The 19639-nt window shown below is 38.4% G+C and overlaps 2 protein-coding genes across 4 annotated transcripts in view; both read left to right on the top strand.

Moving 5' to 3' along the window:
• LOC311096545 (uncharacterized protein) overlaps positions 1-9040 on the top strand; it is a gene marked incomplete at its 3' end in the record, with an annotated part of 74826 nt that extends 65786 nt beyond the window's left edge. The window contains exons 10-14 of the mRNA XM_084135742.1: positions 3781-4044; positions 8075-8167; positions 8396-8466; positions 8587-8731; positions 8969-9040. Of these exons, the coding sequence (XP_083991868.1) occupies positions 3781-4044; positions 8075-8167; positions 8396-8466; positions 8587-8731; positions 8969-9040 (645 nt within the window). The remainder of the gene's footprint in view (positions 1-3780; positions 4045-8074; positions 8168-8395; positions 8467-8586; positions 8732-8968) is intronic.
• A 4283-nt stretch (positions 9041-13323) lies between these two features.
• LOC311095721 (uncharacterized protein) overlaps positions 13324-19639 on the top strand; it is a 98956-nt gene continuing 92640 nt past the window's right edge. For all 3 annotated transcript variants that reach the window (XR_014608893.1, XR_014608894.1, XM_084134402.1), the window contains exons 1-2: positions 13324-13537; positions 13661-13828. Coding sequence is in view for 1 of the 3 variants with exons in the window: in XM_084134402.1 (XP_083990528.1) it covers positions 13478-13537; positions 13661-13828 (228 nt within the window). In the remaining 2 variants the exon portion in view is untranslated. The remainder of the gene's footprint in view (positions 13538-13660; positions 13829-19639) is intronic.

The following is a 19639-nucleotide window of genomic DNA, read 5'->3' as shown; positions in this document are numbered from 1 at the left end:
GGCGAGTGCCTGGTAGAGCGAGGTGTCCGGAGACACTTGGAAGCTTTGGGAGTTCTCCCTCTATTGGCTTTAAGAAGGAAGATCTGACTGTAGAATGCAGAGGTTTGACCTCAACAAGAAGTGGCGTTGGCCCTGTAATCTTCTGTTTCCTCCTTTTTCTCACCTTCCTTTTCTTTTCTCCAGCTTCTCTATATCCAGCCGCTAATTCTTGCACTGCATACTGCTGTGCTCTCTGAGGTGTCTCCCTTCTGCGCGAAAAGTGAGCAAAACACCCAAACAATTTACTAAATATACTGCTAAACAGCGCCATTATGGACACCGAATGCTAAAAGAATTCAATATCTGCAGAAAGTCTCAAGTCTTTCAATCGATTTACTCCTAACACACCAACAGTAGACCAGAGTCAGAGTTGTCGTTTAGAGTTGCCATGACGCATTCTCAATATGATGTCACCACAGTTAGAACTCTGCTGCATCTGGAGCTGCTCAGACAGTTCAAACACACACATTCACACTACTGGCATCAAATGAAATACTGACTGTTTCCCAAACACTCCTTCCCCTCACTGAATATTAAACTGAGATAGTGGAAATAAATGTTCCCTGGTTTAAGCCTTTTATATTTTAATTTTTCAATCAATTAATATTTGTACATTAAAACTGTTTATATTTAAAACATTAATCTCCTAACATACTTTATGCACAGTGTTGGGTACATCTCTAAAAAAAATAATGTAATTACTAGCTACTAATTACATCTTCAACAGTGCAATTTAGCCTACTACTACTAGCGCCCACCAGTGGTGGCGCCAGGGAGGAGCCAGGTGGTGCTGTAGCTCCCCCTATAATAGCCATAGCACCTGCCCAGCACCCCCAAGAAATGTCTGTAATTTTTTTATATTTATATTTTAATGTCATGTTTGAATAATCTTTTTCATGTTGTTCAAAACAGGAATTAAATAATAAATAAAAAATCGCGAGCGGACGCGCGCTGGCGGGCGCGGTCGCCGTGAGCGCTGAGCGAGCAGGAACGAGTAACGTTAGTGAGTTGTCGTCGAAAAAGATGGAGAAAGCAAAAAAAGCTGTCGGGGAATAAAAAGAGAAAGAGAAAGAGGGAAAAGGAGATGGCATGTCAATTGATGCGACAGCAGCTACTGTAAATAAGTGGATGGTGAAAGGCAACAGGTAGGATTTAAAGTGTGACGTCCAGGCATGTAGACTACTGGCCATCCGGGAGATTCCCGGTGGGCCGACGTGCTTTTTGGGCCGATACATCTCATACTTTTTTTTTTTTTGTCTTAACGGCCCATAAAACTCGTACATCGGCGGCCCATTCGTTTTGTTTTGCTTAATTGGCGGCGCATGGGTTAGTGCCGGTGTAATGCATTGGTTAAAAAAAGTCAGCGTTCGTTTTTTTTTTCTGATACCCCATGAAACGCGTAGATCAGCGGCCCATTGGTTCTTTTCTTGATTGACACTGGGCTGGCCCAATCACATCTTTAATGTGAAGTATAGAAATATACTCTTTCAAGTATAGAAATTAGTACAAAATCAATTATGAAAGTTTCCTTTATTTTTCAGTGCATTTGTTTTACAATATATGGCTATTACTATCATGGGATTAATTAACTATTATTATGTAGTAGTGTAATGTAGACTGACACTAACTAAAAGAGGTTTGATTTTTTCTTTGTTTAATTTGCACACTGAATATGGGTTGGAGCTTTTAATTTTTAACTCTCAAAGTGCACCAGACTGATGATTGCCAAAAATGTTGCTGCATACCCCTCTGACACTTGGTAGTTGCGTCCCTGTCTATAGCCCTTGAATACTTTTACATATATATATACAGTATATATATACTTATAGTCGCAAAACGAGTATAGTTAATGTGGGCATGTACGCATGTGTATACTTTCATTATGGTGTTGTTCATGATGGCGTTTCATTATGGTGGTCCGATGCGACCTCCATAATGAAACGCCCCAAAATTCAAAGCACCTTCTCTTAAGTGTTGAGCATCCCCATAGCACCTGCAACAGAAAATCTCTGGAGCCGCCACTGGCGCCCACAAATGAGTTTTTGTCTTATATTTATTATATCATATTATGTTGTTATCATAGGCCTACAATATCACATCAGCAAGAGTTCCGTTTTACCGTGCACAATTGCAAATGTGATATTTATTTTATATAACAGTTAAATTAACAATAAATTAACATTGTGAGATAAATTTATAAACAATATTGTCAATATTGTTTGTTTTCCCTTTATTTCGCAGACGAGAATTTCAAAATGAAGCCATAGCAGTCTCAATGCAACAGACAGCGATGATTTTTTTGAATGGAATCCGCGTTTTGAACGAATCAATTTAATGATTCAATGAACAATCACTTGCTTCTTTCCCGAATGAATCAGTCGTTTGAACAAATCGGTTGAATGAATGACTCCCTCAACTCACTTATTACGACAGTGACTTGCTGCCACATACTGGCAGTTTTAGTTTCACATTTAAAGTACCCTTTAATTAGAACGTTAAATTAGAATTTAGTTCATATTTAACAATCTCATAGCTTTATTTATGCAATTGTAAATGCAATGTAAATATATTAATGCCAGATCTGATGCCACTTCTGTCTCACCTCTGCAAAGATGGATTTTGATTTATTGATTTAATTTGACTGGTAACCGTGGTATTGTGTAATTATTCTAATAGAATTTAATTTTAATGTTAGAATTTGACATAAAAGGTGATGCATACATCTACAAATGTCCATATATAGGTGAAAATGCCCCTGGAAATCAATTTAAGATGGCGAATATTACCCCTTAATAAAAAATGTTAACTTCTGTCACTGCTGTGAACTGACCACTGCATAGAATATGAAAAATATGAATATCTTCGTCAGTCAGCTGTCAACAACAGGCCTAAACCAGCCATGGCACCAAGCACAGAAACACAATCAGTAAAATATTATCTAATCATTATCAACAAAACTGAAAGTATGGAGACATATTTTTTCAATATTGCACACCCCTAATGCATGGTATTCATTTTGATTTCTTCGGGTCTTAAAAAAGTCTTAAAAGCCTTAAATTTGACTTTAAAAAGTGTGCAGAAACCCTGTGATATGTGCCCAATTTATAAATGGCTAGAGAAATATCACTATTTATTTTTTGTATTTAAGTTGATAAGGTCAGTTTGGATTTTCATGAACTTTATGCAAAGGATTACTTCGCAGCATAGTAATATGCTAAAGCCCGCCCGCGTTTGAGATGTGATTGGTTACAACATGTTTTTGAAGTTGAGAGCGTGCGATTTCAAACCGTGTTTTTGAGACTGTCTTTGGTAAACTGCAGTTTTAAGGAGAAAATACTCAGCAATGGTGTTGGCTGATGAATTTGCACATGGTTTGTCTTAAAGCATATTTAAAAAACCACCACATAGGCATATACTCAACATTAAACACATGATATCCACCACAGGGGCTCTTGAACATTTAATGACACGTTAAAAAAAATGTAAATAAGAATATCAAAAGTGTAAAAGTTGAGCCAGGGGGTCTTCTCGCCTCAGGTAGGGGTCCATCTCATCACAGTAGTAGGGCAATATGACCAGTTTTAGTAATTTTGTTGGCGAGTAAATGAGCAAATGTTTTATTTATTTCATTTAATGTTCTGGTTGATGTTAAACGTAGATCTAAATATGTTACCATGTAAAAGTATAAGGACATTGTTCTTAAGCTGGGCATCTTACCCTATCATGTCTCGCTCCTCCCAGAGGCCATCTGTGCTGTCAGTGGAGGCAGAGAGGATGATGCATTTGGAGGAGAGCTTGTCTCAGCTGTGGGATCGAGTGGCAGGGGGTTTGCTCAGGCAGGAAGAGCAGCACACTGAAGTGCTCAGTCTCTATAACACGCTGCGGTCAGAGCTTCACAGACACACAGACAGAGAGAGCCTGGGCCAGTGGATAGGAGACCTGCTGGAGGAGAGATTCAGCCTGCTGAAGGGAGAAGTGCAGAAAGAGGCCAAGAACACGCAACAGGTGACATCATGCTTAATCCCATAAGGCCTATTGCCTCATGTTTATACACATTTCTAAGATCTCTAAATTATCAGCATGATCAAAACGTTGATGAAAAACCCGTTAAAACCTTTCATCTGATTAATAGTTCATACTTTTTTTAGCCAGCAAAAGGCCTTATTATAATTGTAAAAAATGTCCTCCACTTTTCTTTTTGTGGTGAAATCTTTACAGATATTTAAGTAGATGTAAGTAGAACTTTTATATTGTTAGATATATTTCAAGATGAGCACTTATTGGAGTGAAGCAACTAAGGTTTGCTTTTAATACATAATTTTTAGAAAAATCATGTTCAAATGATACATCAGGCTTATGATTATGATCTCTCAATCATCATTGCATTACATTGCATCTGTAGTTTGTATCGAGGGTAACAACGTGTTTTGATCACAACTAAGTATTAATTTAAATATCATAAGACATAGTATTGGGAGATATAGTGTCAACTGATATTTTAATGCATGTAGTCTGCTATACTGTTAGTCACAGAAGCCATTAGAATACACTTTTGTTCACATTGAGTTGGGTCTATGACAAAGATCGTTTCAGTAACTCAATTAGTATTTTTAATATTAAAATGCTGTAATATTTATGAATTTGATTATGTACTTATCCACTTCGTTGCGAGTGCTGTGTGCGTGCATAGAGCCTGCCCACACACTCTTCTGATTGGCTTTTTTTTTTTTTTTCGTCTCGTAGTTGCAGAGAAATCACTTGTCACTGGAATCTTATCAAATTGCATCTGGTTAGGACATGGTATAAGACTTCAAGAACTTACTTTTTTTTTTCTACCCCAAAACTTGTGAACTGTTTATGAAGTTCACGATAAAAGAGTAACTTGGGTGAGCTAAACTCACCCCCAGCTGTGTAGAGCACAGAGACGACTAGAGATTAACATCCTGACATAACTTTAACATTGTTCTTAGTTTAACACCATTCTTAACATGTTTATTTTCAGTTATATGTTATGTAATGCCTTTTTTTGTGATTAAATTCAGTTAATTGAAAAATGCTTAACCCTTATGTGCTGTTGGGGATGTTTTCATCCACTATGGGGTATTTTTTAGTCTAAATTTGGCCATAACTTTCTCTGTGTTTCAGCAAATGGAATGATTTTTGGTGACAAATCTTATTTTGACACATATTTTGGGAAAATGCTTTGAAATTTTTCAAAAACTCAACAGTACACTGTGGGCAAATTTACTACCCTTTCGTTATGTTTGTGGCTGAAAACAGCCACTACTTTAAACTGCTGTAAAAATATATCAGATAAATATTTTTTTCAAATTTTTTTGCATAAATCTATTAATCAACCTCAGTCCTGCTCAAAAATACTAAATGTGTAAAAAAAAATCAGGATTTTAACTCTTTAATTGCCAAATTCGTAAATGATGTCACTGATTTGGGAAAAAACACACACAAAATGACTAATTTTCAATATAAAATGTGATTGTGGACTGGATTTTTTTTAACCTTTTATCACAGTCTTGGACATGTCAAAGATCAGAAACAACATTAGTTTTGATGCATTGTTAGTTTTTGTGCAGCATCAGATTTTAACTTTTTCTCCCTCATTTACTGTTCGTGGCTGTTTTTGCCCCATTGACTTCCATTATAACCACATTTTTTGATTGCAAAGTCATGACACCATATAATTATGCATTTTTGATTGTTGGTGGTTTTCCCTGTTGGGAAGAGGTAAAATTTGTAATTTTTACTGTTGATAACCAGGTGGCACCATTAACCCTTTAGATAGGCCTGTGCAAAAAAAAGCTTAGTTTCTGGCTTTTACATGGAGTTATATGGAGTTTATATGGAGTATAATAGCATAATAAAGTGTGTGTTTGTGTGTGTGTGTGTGTGTGTGTGTGTGTGTGTGTGTGTGTGTGTGTGTGTGTGTGTGTGTGAACTCACCTTGATGCGTCTGAGAAAATCAAAATATGCACCTCAGCTCTCAGAACTACATGGAGTAAACAAAAACAAAGTAAGTGTATTTATGCATCTGCTGCCTTTTGATGGTGAGAAATGCAGACTAAACAAATACAAAGCAAGTGGATTTAAACACTTGCATGCAAGCCTGCTGGTCATTTGATGGTGAGAAGAGCAGCAAGCAACATGAGAAAGGGCTTGACTTGTAGTGAAGTTTCAGAGATGATTATGCAGCCTGACCCCTCCAGCGAGCTGCACGATGTATCGTCTTCTCCCTCTGACACCACAGACTCAGGAGAGTCAGATCCTGATTTGGATGTGGCACCCTCATCATCCTCTCTAGCTTCCACTGAAGGCGAGGAGGATTCGGAGGATCCTGGATCTGGGTGGATTGGGAGAAATGGCGAAGTGTGGTTTTCCACCAACGCGGAGACAACTCCCTTTCTTCAGCCTGCCAACTCCCGTGACTCCAGGGCCGACGTGCTATGCCATCGCAAGCGTCCAGAACATGGATTCTGTGTTCAATCTGTCTTTTACGGAGTAAAAATAGGAGGGGAAGGCGATGATCCCACAGGCAACGTGTGGACTCCCCTCTGGACCTGTAGACGCCAGCCAAAATCAGTAGCCCCCATGTAGGCACGGAGATCTGTGGAGTCCACCCCGTTTCTCATTGTGCGGCGCCCATGGAGGTTGGTCATGCTGACAATGAGGTCAATCATCTCCTCAGTAAAAAAACGAATCCGTTGAACACAGAATTCATGTTCTAGATCCTTGCGATGGCATAGCGCGTCGGCCCTGGAGTCACGCCTCTGACAGGCTGAAGAAAGGGAGTTGACTGAAAACCACACTTCGCCATTTCTCCCAATCCACCCAGATCCAGGATCCTCCGAATCCTCCTCGTCTTCAGTGGAAGCTAGAGAGGATGATGAGGGTGCCACATCCAAATCAGGATCTGACTCTCCTGAGTCTGTGGTGTCAGAGGGGGAAGACGATACATCCTGCAGCTCGCTGGAGGGGTCAGGCTGCATAATCATCTCTGAAACTTCACTACAAGTCAAGCCCTTTCTCATGTTGCTTGCTGCTCTTCTCACCATCAAATGACCAGCAGGCTTGCATGCAAGTGTTTAAATCCACTTGCTTTGTATTTGTTTAGTCTGCATTTCTCACCATCAAAAGGCAGCAGATGCATAAATACACTTACTTTGTTTTTGTTTACTCCATGTAGTTCTGAGAGCTGAGGTGCATATTTTGATTTTCTCAGACGCATCAAGGTGAGTACACACACACACACACACACACATACACACACACACACACACACACACACACACACACACACACACACACACACACTTTATTATGCTATTATACTCCATATACACTCCATGTAAAAGCCAGAAACTAAGCTTTTTTTTTGCACAGGCCTATCTAAAGGGTTAATGGTTCCACCTGGTTATCAACAGTAAAAATTACAAATTTTACCTCTTCCCAACAGGGAAAACCACCAACAATCAAAAATGCATGATTATATGGTGTCATGGCTTTGCAATCAAAAAATGTGGTTATAATGGAAGTCAATGGGGCAAAAACAGCCACAAACAGTAAATGAGGGAGAAAAAGTTAAAATCTGATGCTGCACAAAAACTAACAATGCATCAAAACTAATGTTGTTTCTAATCTTTGACATGTCCAAGACTGTGATAAAAGGTAAAAAAAAATCCAGTCCACAATCACATTTTATATTGAAAATTAGTCATTTTGTGTGTTTTTTTTTCCCAAATCAGTGACATCATTTACGAATTTGGCAATTAAAGAGTTAAAATCCTGAATTTTTTTTAAACATTTAGTATTTTTGAGCAGGACTGAGGCTGATTAATAGATTTATGCAAAAAAATTTGAAACAAATATTTATCTGATACATTTTTACAGCAGTTTAAAGTAGTGGCTGTTTTCAGCCACAAACATAACGAAAGGTTGTAAATTTAAACGATGCACAAGGGTTAAGTCCTTGTTTAGCATGTTAATTAGTTCCTGATTTGATGTGTTTTGCTTCTGTCTGCAGCGTCAGGAAAAGCATGCAGAAGAGCAACAGTCAGAGAATACTCGACTCGCCGAAGCTGAGGCTCTGCTCCAGACATTGGCACGCAAAACTGAGGTGTGACATTCAAATTGTACCAGGAACACACAAGGTGGTTTATATCAGCATGCTGCAGGATTTAGTTTTGGTTGTGGAAGGCTCTAAACCACTGGCCCAAAGTTACTCTGAACTTTCACATCACAGTACCCATGCTTTTTGAGTATGATATAATGACCTCTGATTCCATAAGCAACATTCAACAGATTCAGCAGAACTGGTGATTTCAATTTAATGTGTTCAATTTAGGAGCTGCAGAGAAAACAAGAGCCCGCATTGCAAAAGATTCCTGAGGCTGAGGCGCCCACCCCTGATCCCGGGTTATTATCTTTAAACAGTCAACAGTGATGTCTTTCAAACATTAAACCAGATTGAAGTAATATTCCAGGTACTTCATGTAAATGGATGTTGTAATGTAAAGCATGTCTGTTTCTCTTCAGCGAGGAGGATGAAAGCGGCTCCAGTGAGGCTTTGCTGGCAGAGGTGAGGAGGCTAGAGGAGGCTTTGGAGCGCATCAGAGATGATGTGCAGGGGCTGGTGGGATGCAGAGACAAATGTGAGCAGCTGGCCTCCTTTTCAAGCTCAGTAAGTGCTCCATGCCATCTGTTATCTATAAGTGTTTGCAGTACCTAGTTTTTATACCTGACATTAACACTTATTGTTTAGCGCTTATAATGCAAGAAATGTTAAACTTTTCTAAAAACCACCTAGGTTTTAGTATGCAAACCAAACTTTGAAAATGTGGTGACCGTTAGAATTGCCAAAACGCATACGTTTTCCTTTTTTTTTTTTTTTAAAAAGTTGTGTTAACGCCCCCTTCAGATAAGAGACAGGAAATGTGCAGAGTGGTGGGTCCCCAAGACCAGGATTGAAAACCACTGCCTTCAGGACTGAATTTTGTTGATAAATATGAATATGCATGCACACACATTTTTACAGACAACAATAGCACTACAAACAGACAACAAATTTAGCCGACGTTTCATAAATCTGAACTTTTGCTCTACACCCCTTTAGGCTGTAGTTCATATGATACAGATCCTAAAGTGTCTACATTTGAATAAGGAAAGTAGGTCTGAAAAAGGAGAAATTCACTTATTGATGAACAATTGCAGCTTCTTTTTCATAAAAAGTTAACCCTCTACTGCACGCATTATTATGCAATCATGGAAAAAAATGTTAGTGTTTTTTTATATATAATAGACTCAAATTAACATTTTTTTTTCTTTTTTCTTTTTCGGGGGGTACTTTTGGGTGCGTTGCCATATGGCAACATTGTGCGACAATGGAACAGCCTGATGTGTTTTCTCCCAAAATGACATGAAATTCATAGATGATTACAGACCTGTCTTTTAGAAATTAAATTGTTTTTATTATTTAAAATGTTTTCAAGAGCTTTGTGTACAAAATATGAAACTAATTTTCAAAGTATTATTTCAACAACATTTACAAAACATCTGACGCAAACTCATAAGAACTGTTCAAGTGAAACTACTCAATGTGAAACGATTATTTCAACAACATTTAGTCTACTACATATTGAGTCTACTAGGCCTAATTCTGCCTGCCTCTCATACTCCTCATCACTGATCCCTAGCTCATCCTCACTTTCATGAGATGGTATAACCACTTGTACCCTGTACATTTCAGCCCTCCTCTCAGCCTTGCCATAGAACACTGACGGCTTTAGTTTCTAAACAAAATAAGTAATAAAATTTTACTTTTATACTTTACTTTTACTTTACTTTATAAATGTATACAAATATATATACATATATGAGTAGAATACAACCATCCAACTATATCAGTGCATCCATACATTGTCATTCATACAAAGCTACTCTGCATTAGCATGGGCAAAATATTGTTCCATTACCGCACAATGTTGCCATATGGCAACAAACCTATTTTATTGAATAAAAAGGTAATAGTAGTATCAAAACAATGTGAAAATGATTGAAAAAAGATTAGAACTTATCCCAGATGCTTGATGTAATTTTAAATTCTGAAGAAATATGAAAAATTGAGAAATCTTCACATATTCACGAGCACTTCTTCAGCAACTGGAGTCATCAAAAGTGTGTGAAAAGAATGACAGTGCAAGGGTGTGTAGTGTCATGTAATGTCATCAAAGCATATCATTGGTTACCACCAGGTTCTACCATGAATTTAAGACCATTCAGAGCTCGTTTATTTTCAAATTTCAAGAAATGTCCAAAGAAAGGGTATGTTGCCATATGGCAACACCGTGCAGTAGAGGGTTAAGTAGAATATTTTCAAACAAAATATTTGTGTAATAGTTTTGTTAATATGTAGGTTTCATAAATTTGGACCGTTTTTGAGCAGTCACTAGTTAAATTCCATTGATTGAATTAATCTGGGGTTAATACTGGTAATTCTCCTATTATGTGGTCTTATAAATTTCATATAACAATATATACAAATAAAATGTATTGCATCACATTTGCTTTGCAGTAGTTAAAAGTATTTTGAAGTTTTTTTGACAACTAAAAATGAGATGACAACTAAAGAGTCTAATATACCAAAAGGCAGATCAGTCTGAACAGTCTTAAATGGTGTCCTAACTCCTGGATCTGTTCTCTTGCTGGTGTCCGAGCAGGTGGAAAGGGAAATCAAGTCTCTGTTTTACGGCAGTGACCGAGCAGTAGAGCTGGAGCTTCCTGAATCTCTCCTGCAGTGGCTCTCTGATCACTTTGTGAGCACCACTGAACTGCAGGCTTCACTCAGCATGCTGGAGAGCAGCATTCTGGGTAACCTGTCCCTTCAGGTAGAGGAGGGCAAGTCAAGGCCTACTAAAGAGACAATCACTCAGACTGTACTACAAGCCACAGGGGAGGCAGGCCTCTCTGAGGAAGTAAGCTTTTGAGAACTCGTCTTTGAGAATGCTAATTAATAAGTAACCCAATTATTGTCAGATATGTAATGCTGCTTTTGTGTTTTGTTGATCTTTCTCCTCAGCATGTACAGTTGATTGTCAACAATGCAATGAAGCTCTACTCTGAAGACCGCACTGGTCTGGTGGACTATGCATTTGAATCTGGAGGTATTGTAATGATGTTAACTATGGATGGATTTCAAATTGTTTTTAAAAGTTTTTCGCGTATTGTAGAATTGTACAACATGGAATTAGAGATTGGGAAACCTACCTATTATGTAATCGGCGCGGGCCAATGGTAGTACAAAGGTGTTTATTAGTCGAAGTGAATTTTTCTGGAAAGTTTGCTTTGGCAAGCTGCTTTGAACTCCCAAAACTAACTCCAAATGAAGTTCGTTTTGCCCTGATTTTGTTCGAAATGGCATATCAGTTCGATCTACAAGTCCTTCAGACTGACGGCTCCATTGCAGCTTTCATTGGCCAAGAGGACATTGACAAGTATTGGTTGCTTCAGTCGCAGTTCGTTTTCTTCAGCGTCATGTTTAGTGGCTTGAAAATGTAAAGTCGATGTTCCCACAATAACAGATCAGTGTGAAATTCATTCTAGAACGTTGTGCAAGTTTATTTAAACTGGTGCATACTTTTGAAAATCCAGTTTAGTTCAGTAGTTCTCAAACATTTTTTGGTCGCGCCCCCCTTAAAGAAATCTCGCCCCAACCACACACACCTCTGACTACCAAATAATTTCACAAAAAATGATAAAAACTGAAAGATTTTTTAAATTGAAAAACATGCAGTGAAAAACACCTTCAATAGTTTCACTTTGTAATGTCACTGAATCATGTAACAGTAAGAGAATGATAGATCAGAACTTAACATTTAAAGGGGACCTATTATGCCCCTTTTCACAAGATGTAAAATAAGTCTCTGATGTCCCCAGAGTGTGTATGTTCACGGCACAGGGGGCGGAGCCTAAGCAGCCGCGATCAGAGCCAGAACAGGGAAGATGATAATAATAAAACAGACAGTCACAGTAATGGTGTTCATTTCGACCATAAAAATGCCTACAGAGTCAGAGAATATATGCTGTATGGAGTTGGAACAGGTATAGTTTAGTTTAATTACGATTATAACCTATTTGGCATTGCTTGTATACACTATTAATGCAAGCCTGCTGTAGGACTTGGTCTGACGATCTGAATTGTCTGAATGATGACACAAAATATACTGATGAGTTTAATAAAGTTTACTGTATGTCACACAAAAGATGAAGCATCAGTTTTTCTTCAGAAAATCACTGTTAGAGCTGAGTAAACAGTATAGGAAGTGCATAAGTAACTTACATACTTACAAATTTCTGTAGAGTTGAGGGAGCATTTTCTTTGAAAACAAAATGAATCCACCTTGTCTTCAGTGGCTGGCAGATTTCAAGAGTAAATAGAGAGAGCTATGTGAATGAATACATCCAGCTACAACACCTTCAACGCTTGGGAGATGCTTCGCTTCTCGTGAGTGCATTGCTGCAGCAATGGCTGATGTGTACAACTCGCAGTGAACTCGATCAGGGCAGGTCAAAGTTATAACGGCAGTGTCAGTCAACACTCGTGGGCGGGGCCTGTGGCTTTAGTGATGTCACTAAAGCCACATTCTGAAAACAGGTCGTTTGGAGAGACTGCTTATGATTCATGGGGTTTAAAAAAAAGGAGTGAGTGGATTTTTATCACTGTAGGGTGGTTGTGTACACACACTGCCAACACACATTTATGTCCAAACACCATACAAAAGTGAATTTTGCATAATAGGTCCCCTTTAAATATTTAGTGATGCTTTGGATGAACAATATATAAAAGAGCCAATATATAACAGTTTTTCTTCTCACCGGAACACACACACAGCAGCGGAGTGGCGCGTTCACAATAGCAGCTTGTGATTCGGTCCTCTGAAGAGGTGCTTTTTTATGGCAAACAACTTCTATGTTGGGCTTGTTCCAAAAGTAACAAATCAACGGTCTGAACAACGATTCGGTGTGATTGCTGTTCGATGCCGCTTTATAAATGCAGAACGTTAACCACTATTCACTCTGTTGCAACGGCTGTTTTTCTTTTTTCTGCTGATCTCCCAATGATTTAGTTGATCCTGATAAGCGCTCATTGTCACAGCTGTGAACACAACTTTTCTTATTCCATGAGGGGGTTTGGCGTCACAACGACTTTGTTTCCAGGCGGATGCGCGATACACGTCTCCTTGAAATCCTGTAGAATTCAACCAATCACATGACGACTTCGAATCTCGTGTTTATTTCCACAGACTGTTGGGCGAACGTCTAATGCATGATACTAGCCAAAATATGACAAGATCTGCATTTCTTTGTGTCTGTAGGAGGCAGCATCATAAGCACTCGTTGCTCAGAGTCCTTCAACACCAAAACGGCACTGATGAGTCTGTTTGGCCTCCCGCTGTGGTACTTCTCTCAGTCACCACGTGTAGTCATACAGGTCTGACACCTTTGAGAATTCTCATTTCATGTGTATTCATTTGTAAATTCAAGCTTTGATTTCCAATGGTCTCTTTCTCTTCTGTCTTTATCACTGTTTCTCTTCATCCATTTGTCCCTACAGCCAGACGTGCATCCTGGGAACTGCTGGGCATTTAAAGGTTCATATGGTTATCTGGTGATCGGCTTGTCCATGAAGATTGTGCCTACAGCCTTTTCTCTGGATCATACGCCCAAATCCCTGTCGCCCACCGGCAACATTAGCAGTGCCCCACGAGACTTCAATGTATATGTAAGTACACATGGAATTCAAATAATATCAGGGTTTCTACTTCTCTCCAATGAATTGTATTAATGAATAAGATTTGTTTTTACTTGTGCTGTGGTAGATTGCAAATTGAAGTCCATTACTGAATACAAATTACATTACCTAAAATGTGTCATGTAGTAATTACATCACTAACTACAATTTTTATAGTGTAATCTGACTACTTTGATTTACTTTTGACCTGACTTGTTTATAACACTGATTTGAATGTGTTTTTTCACTAACTAAAAAAAAAGATTAATATTTTATGCTGTGCTCTCAATTTACCATGAATTTATAGTCGCCTAGCCTGACTAGTGGCTGATCTAGATTAAACTATATAAAAATTAGGAAGAATCAATGATTACGTTAAGTAATGAATTCAATAAAAAAAGTTACTATTCTTACATAATTACAAGTATTTAAATTTTGGAATCTGATTATGTAATTCACTGGAAATAAATATACACTCATGCACTGGAAAAAAGAGGAATAGTCACTCTTAAGAAACAAATAATGTGCCATAGCGCTACAGTTAATATACGATTGCATGCTGGTACATGTACCGTTAGGCCTCAAGGTCAGACTCAGCACTTGCACTCGTCTCATTCTGATGCATCACACTGTTTCCAATTTTGTCAGTCATCAGGGTTATGCTTTTTTCATTATTATTATTATTATTATTATCTGTTAGAATTCACCACAAAATTCTACGAACAAAACAGTGAAGAATGTCTTTTAGACTAAATGTAAGTTTTGTTAAGTTCTTCAACTTTGTGCTTTTTGTTTTCATTTGTTTTTTGCCAGCTGATATGTGCCCTATTTATAAATGGCTAGAGAAATATAACTATTTATTTTTTGGTATTTAAGTTGATATGGTGAGTTTGGATTTTCATGATCTTTATGCAAAGGATTTTGTAATTGCCATGTGATCTTTATAGGTTGGCTTTTCAAATAAAATTCTATTTTTTATTATTTTAAAAAGGATTGGGTGCGTTTATGTGGCAAACTTCACTGCCGTCTGATAAACAAAAGAAAGAATTAGTTATGATTAATTGTCTAGCATCTGTATTATTTAACCAATCTTTAGTTTAAAAAGGTCAAGTGCTCTAAACAGTAGACATGCATTAAGAGTTATGCACTAGACTGAGACTTTCTAATATGATGTTCCACGTCATAAATGAAACATTAAAATCATCCTTCAACTCCCTTCATCCTCCATTAAATTTATTCCCAAAAATGCTGGCAAAAAATTATAATTATTAATGTAATTTGTTAGTTAACCCTATAAAGTCTATTGCATCATATTTGATATCAGAATATCTGAAGGCCTCTGAATCGTCAGCATGATCAACTGCTGAAAAACTTGTTGAATACAATCTACTAAATGCCTTCTGTTGTCTTTATTTTTTTATAAGCAAGTAAAAGGCCTTTTAGAATAATTATAAAGATGTCCATCTTTATGTTGTGGCTTTTTGCAGTGAAATCTTTTTTTTTTTTTTTTTACTGACTTTTATAAAGTAAATATAAGAATACATTTGATATTATTTCAAGATGGAGATTAACTGGATTGAAGCAACTATGGTTTACTTGATTAACAAATAATAATTATTTTTTTCAAATTAGTTCAAATTGATTCACTTCATATTACACGTGTTTTATGTTTTCATAGTCAGGAGGAGTCATGGATCTTTCAACTTTTAGTTTGCAAACTTTTTTATTTACACAGGTTAAAGGTGAGGAGGGACGATGATCTGCATTAGGAGGAGTTGTAGTTGCGGTTGTGCTTGTTGATCCACAAGTGCTTCAGTCTCGGATCGTTTGTGTAGCGCTCAAGCAGCAACTCTTTTTCTCTTCGCTCCTTCTCTTTGATTATTTTCTTCTCCTCCTGTTTCTTGGCCTTCTCCTCTGCCCAGGTGAACAGAAAAAGTGGCACTTTCCTTTTGCACATTTTCTGGACGGTCGCCTTGTGCTGGGTCTCAGTCTTGGGGCCGTCAGGAGAGGCTACACAGAAGAGCCTCATCATGTGCTCATCGATCTGAGACGCCTCATCCGAATGGCCTTGCATGGCCTTGGAGTCTCCCATTTCCCTGGGGTCACCTTCCTCTTCCTCAAATCCCTGGGTCTCCTCCACTTCGCTCGCCCACGCTTCCTCCTGCACCTCGCTGTCCTTCTCCAACCAGGCAAACATCTTTCTCGCTCTCATTTCAGCCTCTGGCGTTTGGGAGCGTTCAGTCTCGAGTAAGTCACTGATGGTCTTCTCTCTGTCCTCCACATGCTCGTTCTCCTCATCCTCGATGTCAACCAGCATGAGTTGTGGAAGTGGCTCAAACGGGGAAGTGAACGGCTGAGGCTTCCGGCTGGGAGGACGTCGCAGAGCAACGACTTCATCAGGTGCAGGAGTGGGGCTCGGAGGAAGTCCTTTGGGAGGACGCATCTGGGATGAAGAGCGTCGGATGGAAAACAGTTCATCAGGTGCTGGAGTAGGATGTGGAGGAACCGCCAATGGATGCATCTGTGGTTTCGCAGGACGCATCTGGGATGAAGAGCGTCGGAAGGAAACAACTTCCTCTGGACATGAAGGAGCCGCCGACGGTTTGGGAAGATCCACTTGAAGCGGAGAAGATGGCAGGGATAACTCATCCTCAGGTGCTGGAACTGGTTCAGGATGTACGGCTGGTTTTGTCACTGGCGGCAGGGGTTTGAGGCGAGTGCCTGGTAGAGCGAGGTGTCCGGAGACACTTGGAAGCTTTGGGAGTTCTCCCTCTATTGGCTTTAAGAAGGAAGATCTGACTGTAGAATGCAGAGGTTTGACCTCCACAAGTGGCGTTGGCCCTGTGATCTTCTGTTTCCTCCTTTTTCTCACCTTCCTTTTCTTTTCTCCAGCTTCTCTATATCCAGCCGCTAATTCTTGCGCTGCATACTGCTGTGCTCTCTGAGGTGTCTCCCTTCTGCGCAAAAAGTGAGCAAAACACCCAAACAATTGACTAAATATACTTCTAAACAGCGCCATTATGGACACCGAATACTAAAATAATTCAATATCTGCAGAAAGTCTCAAGTCTATTGATCGATTTACTCCTAACACACCAACAGTAGACCAGAGTCAGAGTTGTCGTTTAGAGTTGCCATGACGCATTCTCAATATGATGTCACCACAGTTAGAACTCTGCTGCATCTGGAGCTGCTCAGACAGTTCAAACACACACATTCACACTACTGGCATCAAATGAAATACTGACTGTTTCCCAAACACCCCTTCCCCTCACTGAATATTAAACTGAGATGGTGGAAATAAATGTTCCCTGGTTTTAGTTTCATATTTAAAAAGAAGCCTATTATTTCATATTTTTTTCCAATCAATTAATATTACATTAAAACTGTTATATTTAAAACATTAATCTCCTAACATAATTTATGCACAGTGTTGGGTACATCTCTCTAAAAAAAGAATTTAATTACATCTTCAACAGTGTAATTTAGCCTACTACTACTAATTACTCTCTCTCTCTACAGTATCCTATTCCATTACTTGTTACTAATTATTTTCTAAATCCCATATCAACCTCGACCAGTTGAACAATGCAACATGAAACTGCTCTTTTAATTCTTTGAAATAAATAATATAAAATTGCAAAAAATATTTTTGAACTGACCAAAGTGTAACCCGAACAAGGTTACTGGAGTGCAACTCTCTATTCCGCCAGAGGGTGGCGCATACACCCCCAGCAATTTTTTTAATAAAAAAACAATACACCTTTCCTCCGGTGGAGACGTTGCCAGAAAGCAACAAGGACTGGTATGAAAAATATCCTCTGAAGGATAGAAATTCGAAGAAAAATCTTGTACCAAATATTGAAATATTGTGTGTCCATTAGGTTGAAAGCTGTGAGAGAGAGAGAGTTAAGGCACAGCGAGCTTCTCAAGATACCTCTGGTAAGGATGCTAATACTAATTCGAGTGTTATGCTGATTGTGCTAGCTCCATTATGGCGCGAAATACCGTTCTTTTAAAACCAATCGGAGTTGTGAAACTGATTCTTGCTGTTTGATACCATATAGCAGAGGTGGGAGTAAGTCACACATGTGCAAGTCAAGTAAGTCTCAAGTCTTAACCTTCAAGTCTCAAGCAAGTCCAAGTCAATTTTGTGAAAAGCAAGTCAAGTCAAGTCACTGCTTTATGTCAAGCAAGTCAAGTCGTAGCTTGGGTCACAAGTCACTGGCAAGTCATACAAACGTTTGATGATTTCACTGAATTTATATATTAAAATAAGTTAAAACTACAGAAGTTGTGGACTATGGTTTTATTTGCAACGTTTTTTTTAAATATGCATTTCCACATACAGCTGAGTGGTTACTACAATAAAAATCTAAAAAAATAAATAAAATTTCAAACTACATAGCCTAAAATGTGAATGTAACTGAAATTAGGCCAACATTAAAGCATGAAAAATAAATATGCATCAAACATTGCAGAAGATGTTCCTATGGTTCCTATGCCACCAAATGGCATTCTTCAAACTGGCATCCCCTTTATGGAACATGAACACTTCCTTAACAAGTTAGATATTTCCTTTTAAACAAAAGAATAACAAGAAAAAAACTGTAATAATTGAATTGACAAAACTTACACCTGTCAATCAGGTGGACACAAAACTTACACCTGTCAATCAGGTGGACACAAAACTTACACCTGTCAATCAGGTGGATTGACTATTGTACATTATTAATATGTGTGAGTGAGTGATTTATTAATATTTGTGTGTGCATGTGTATGAGTGAAAAGTGTATTGTTTGCATGTCTATGGTTGTTTGACTTTGTGTGTGTGTGTTAGAGAGGTGATTTGATTGAGTGTGATTGATTCATTAATCTGTGTGAGTGATTTATTAATATTTGTGAATGAATGTGTGTGCGTGTGTATGAGTGAAAAGTGTATTGTTTGCATGTCCATGGTTGTGTTTGACTTTTGTGTGTGTGTGTGTGTGTGTGTGTGTGTGTGAGAGAGAGAGAGGTGATTTGATTGAGTGTGATTGATTCATTAATATTTGTGAGTGAATGTGTGTGCGTGTGTGAATTGTTTGTTTGCATGTGTGCATGGTTGTGCTTGCAAGCTTGAATTTTTGTTTTGTTTATTTGTGTATGCATGGTTCGGTTCGAAAGACACATGCTATTATGCTATTAAAGGACAACTCTGACACAAAATGAACCTAGGGTGTAATAACGCATTGGTACAGAGTCGACCGTTCTCTGGGATCTGTTTTCATGATAATCGAATGTAAAGAGATTTATCTCTAAAAACTGTTTAGCTTATAACACCCTAGGTTCATTTTGTGTCGGAGTTGTCCTTTAGTGCTGTTGCAAAATAAAAAATAAATAAATAACCATTTACAATGGATTGCACTTGCAAAAAATATTTTCCCCCAATATTCGACTGCCTTGTACAAAACGTCAAGTCTATCACACAACTAGTAAAGTAACCTTTTACTAGCCAAGACATTAGCAACAGCTGAAAACTATGACAGACTTCGTCACTTACATTTGTTTGTGGGATTTGAAGTGTCGAATGAAATTCGACGTGGTGGTTGCTGTATCACAGATTTTTGTGTTGCAGGTCTTGCATACAGCTGTTCGTCTCTTCTTGTCACCATCTTCTTGCACATAGTTCTTGTAGCCGAACTTAATTATTTTTGGCGTGGCGCCTTCCATGTTCGCTCGCTCACGCACTGCTCTCGCCCGCTCTCACTGCTCGCCCGCTCTCACTGCTCTCGCCCGCTCACACTGCACTGCTCGCTCACT

This window comes from Abramis brama (genome assembly GCF_963993115.1).
Source record: "Abramis brama genome assembly, chromosome: 14".
Taxonomy (NCBI): domain Eukaryota; kingdom Metazoa; phylum Chordata; class Actinopteri; order Cypriniformes; family Leuciscidae; genus Abramis; species Abramis brama.
This window is presented reverse-complemented; position numbering and strand designations above follow the sequence as displayed.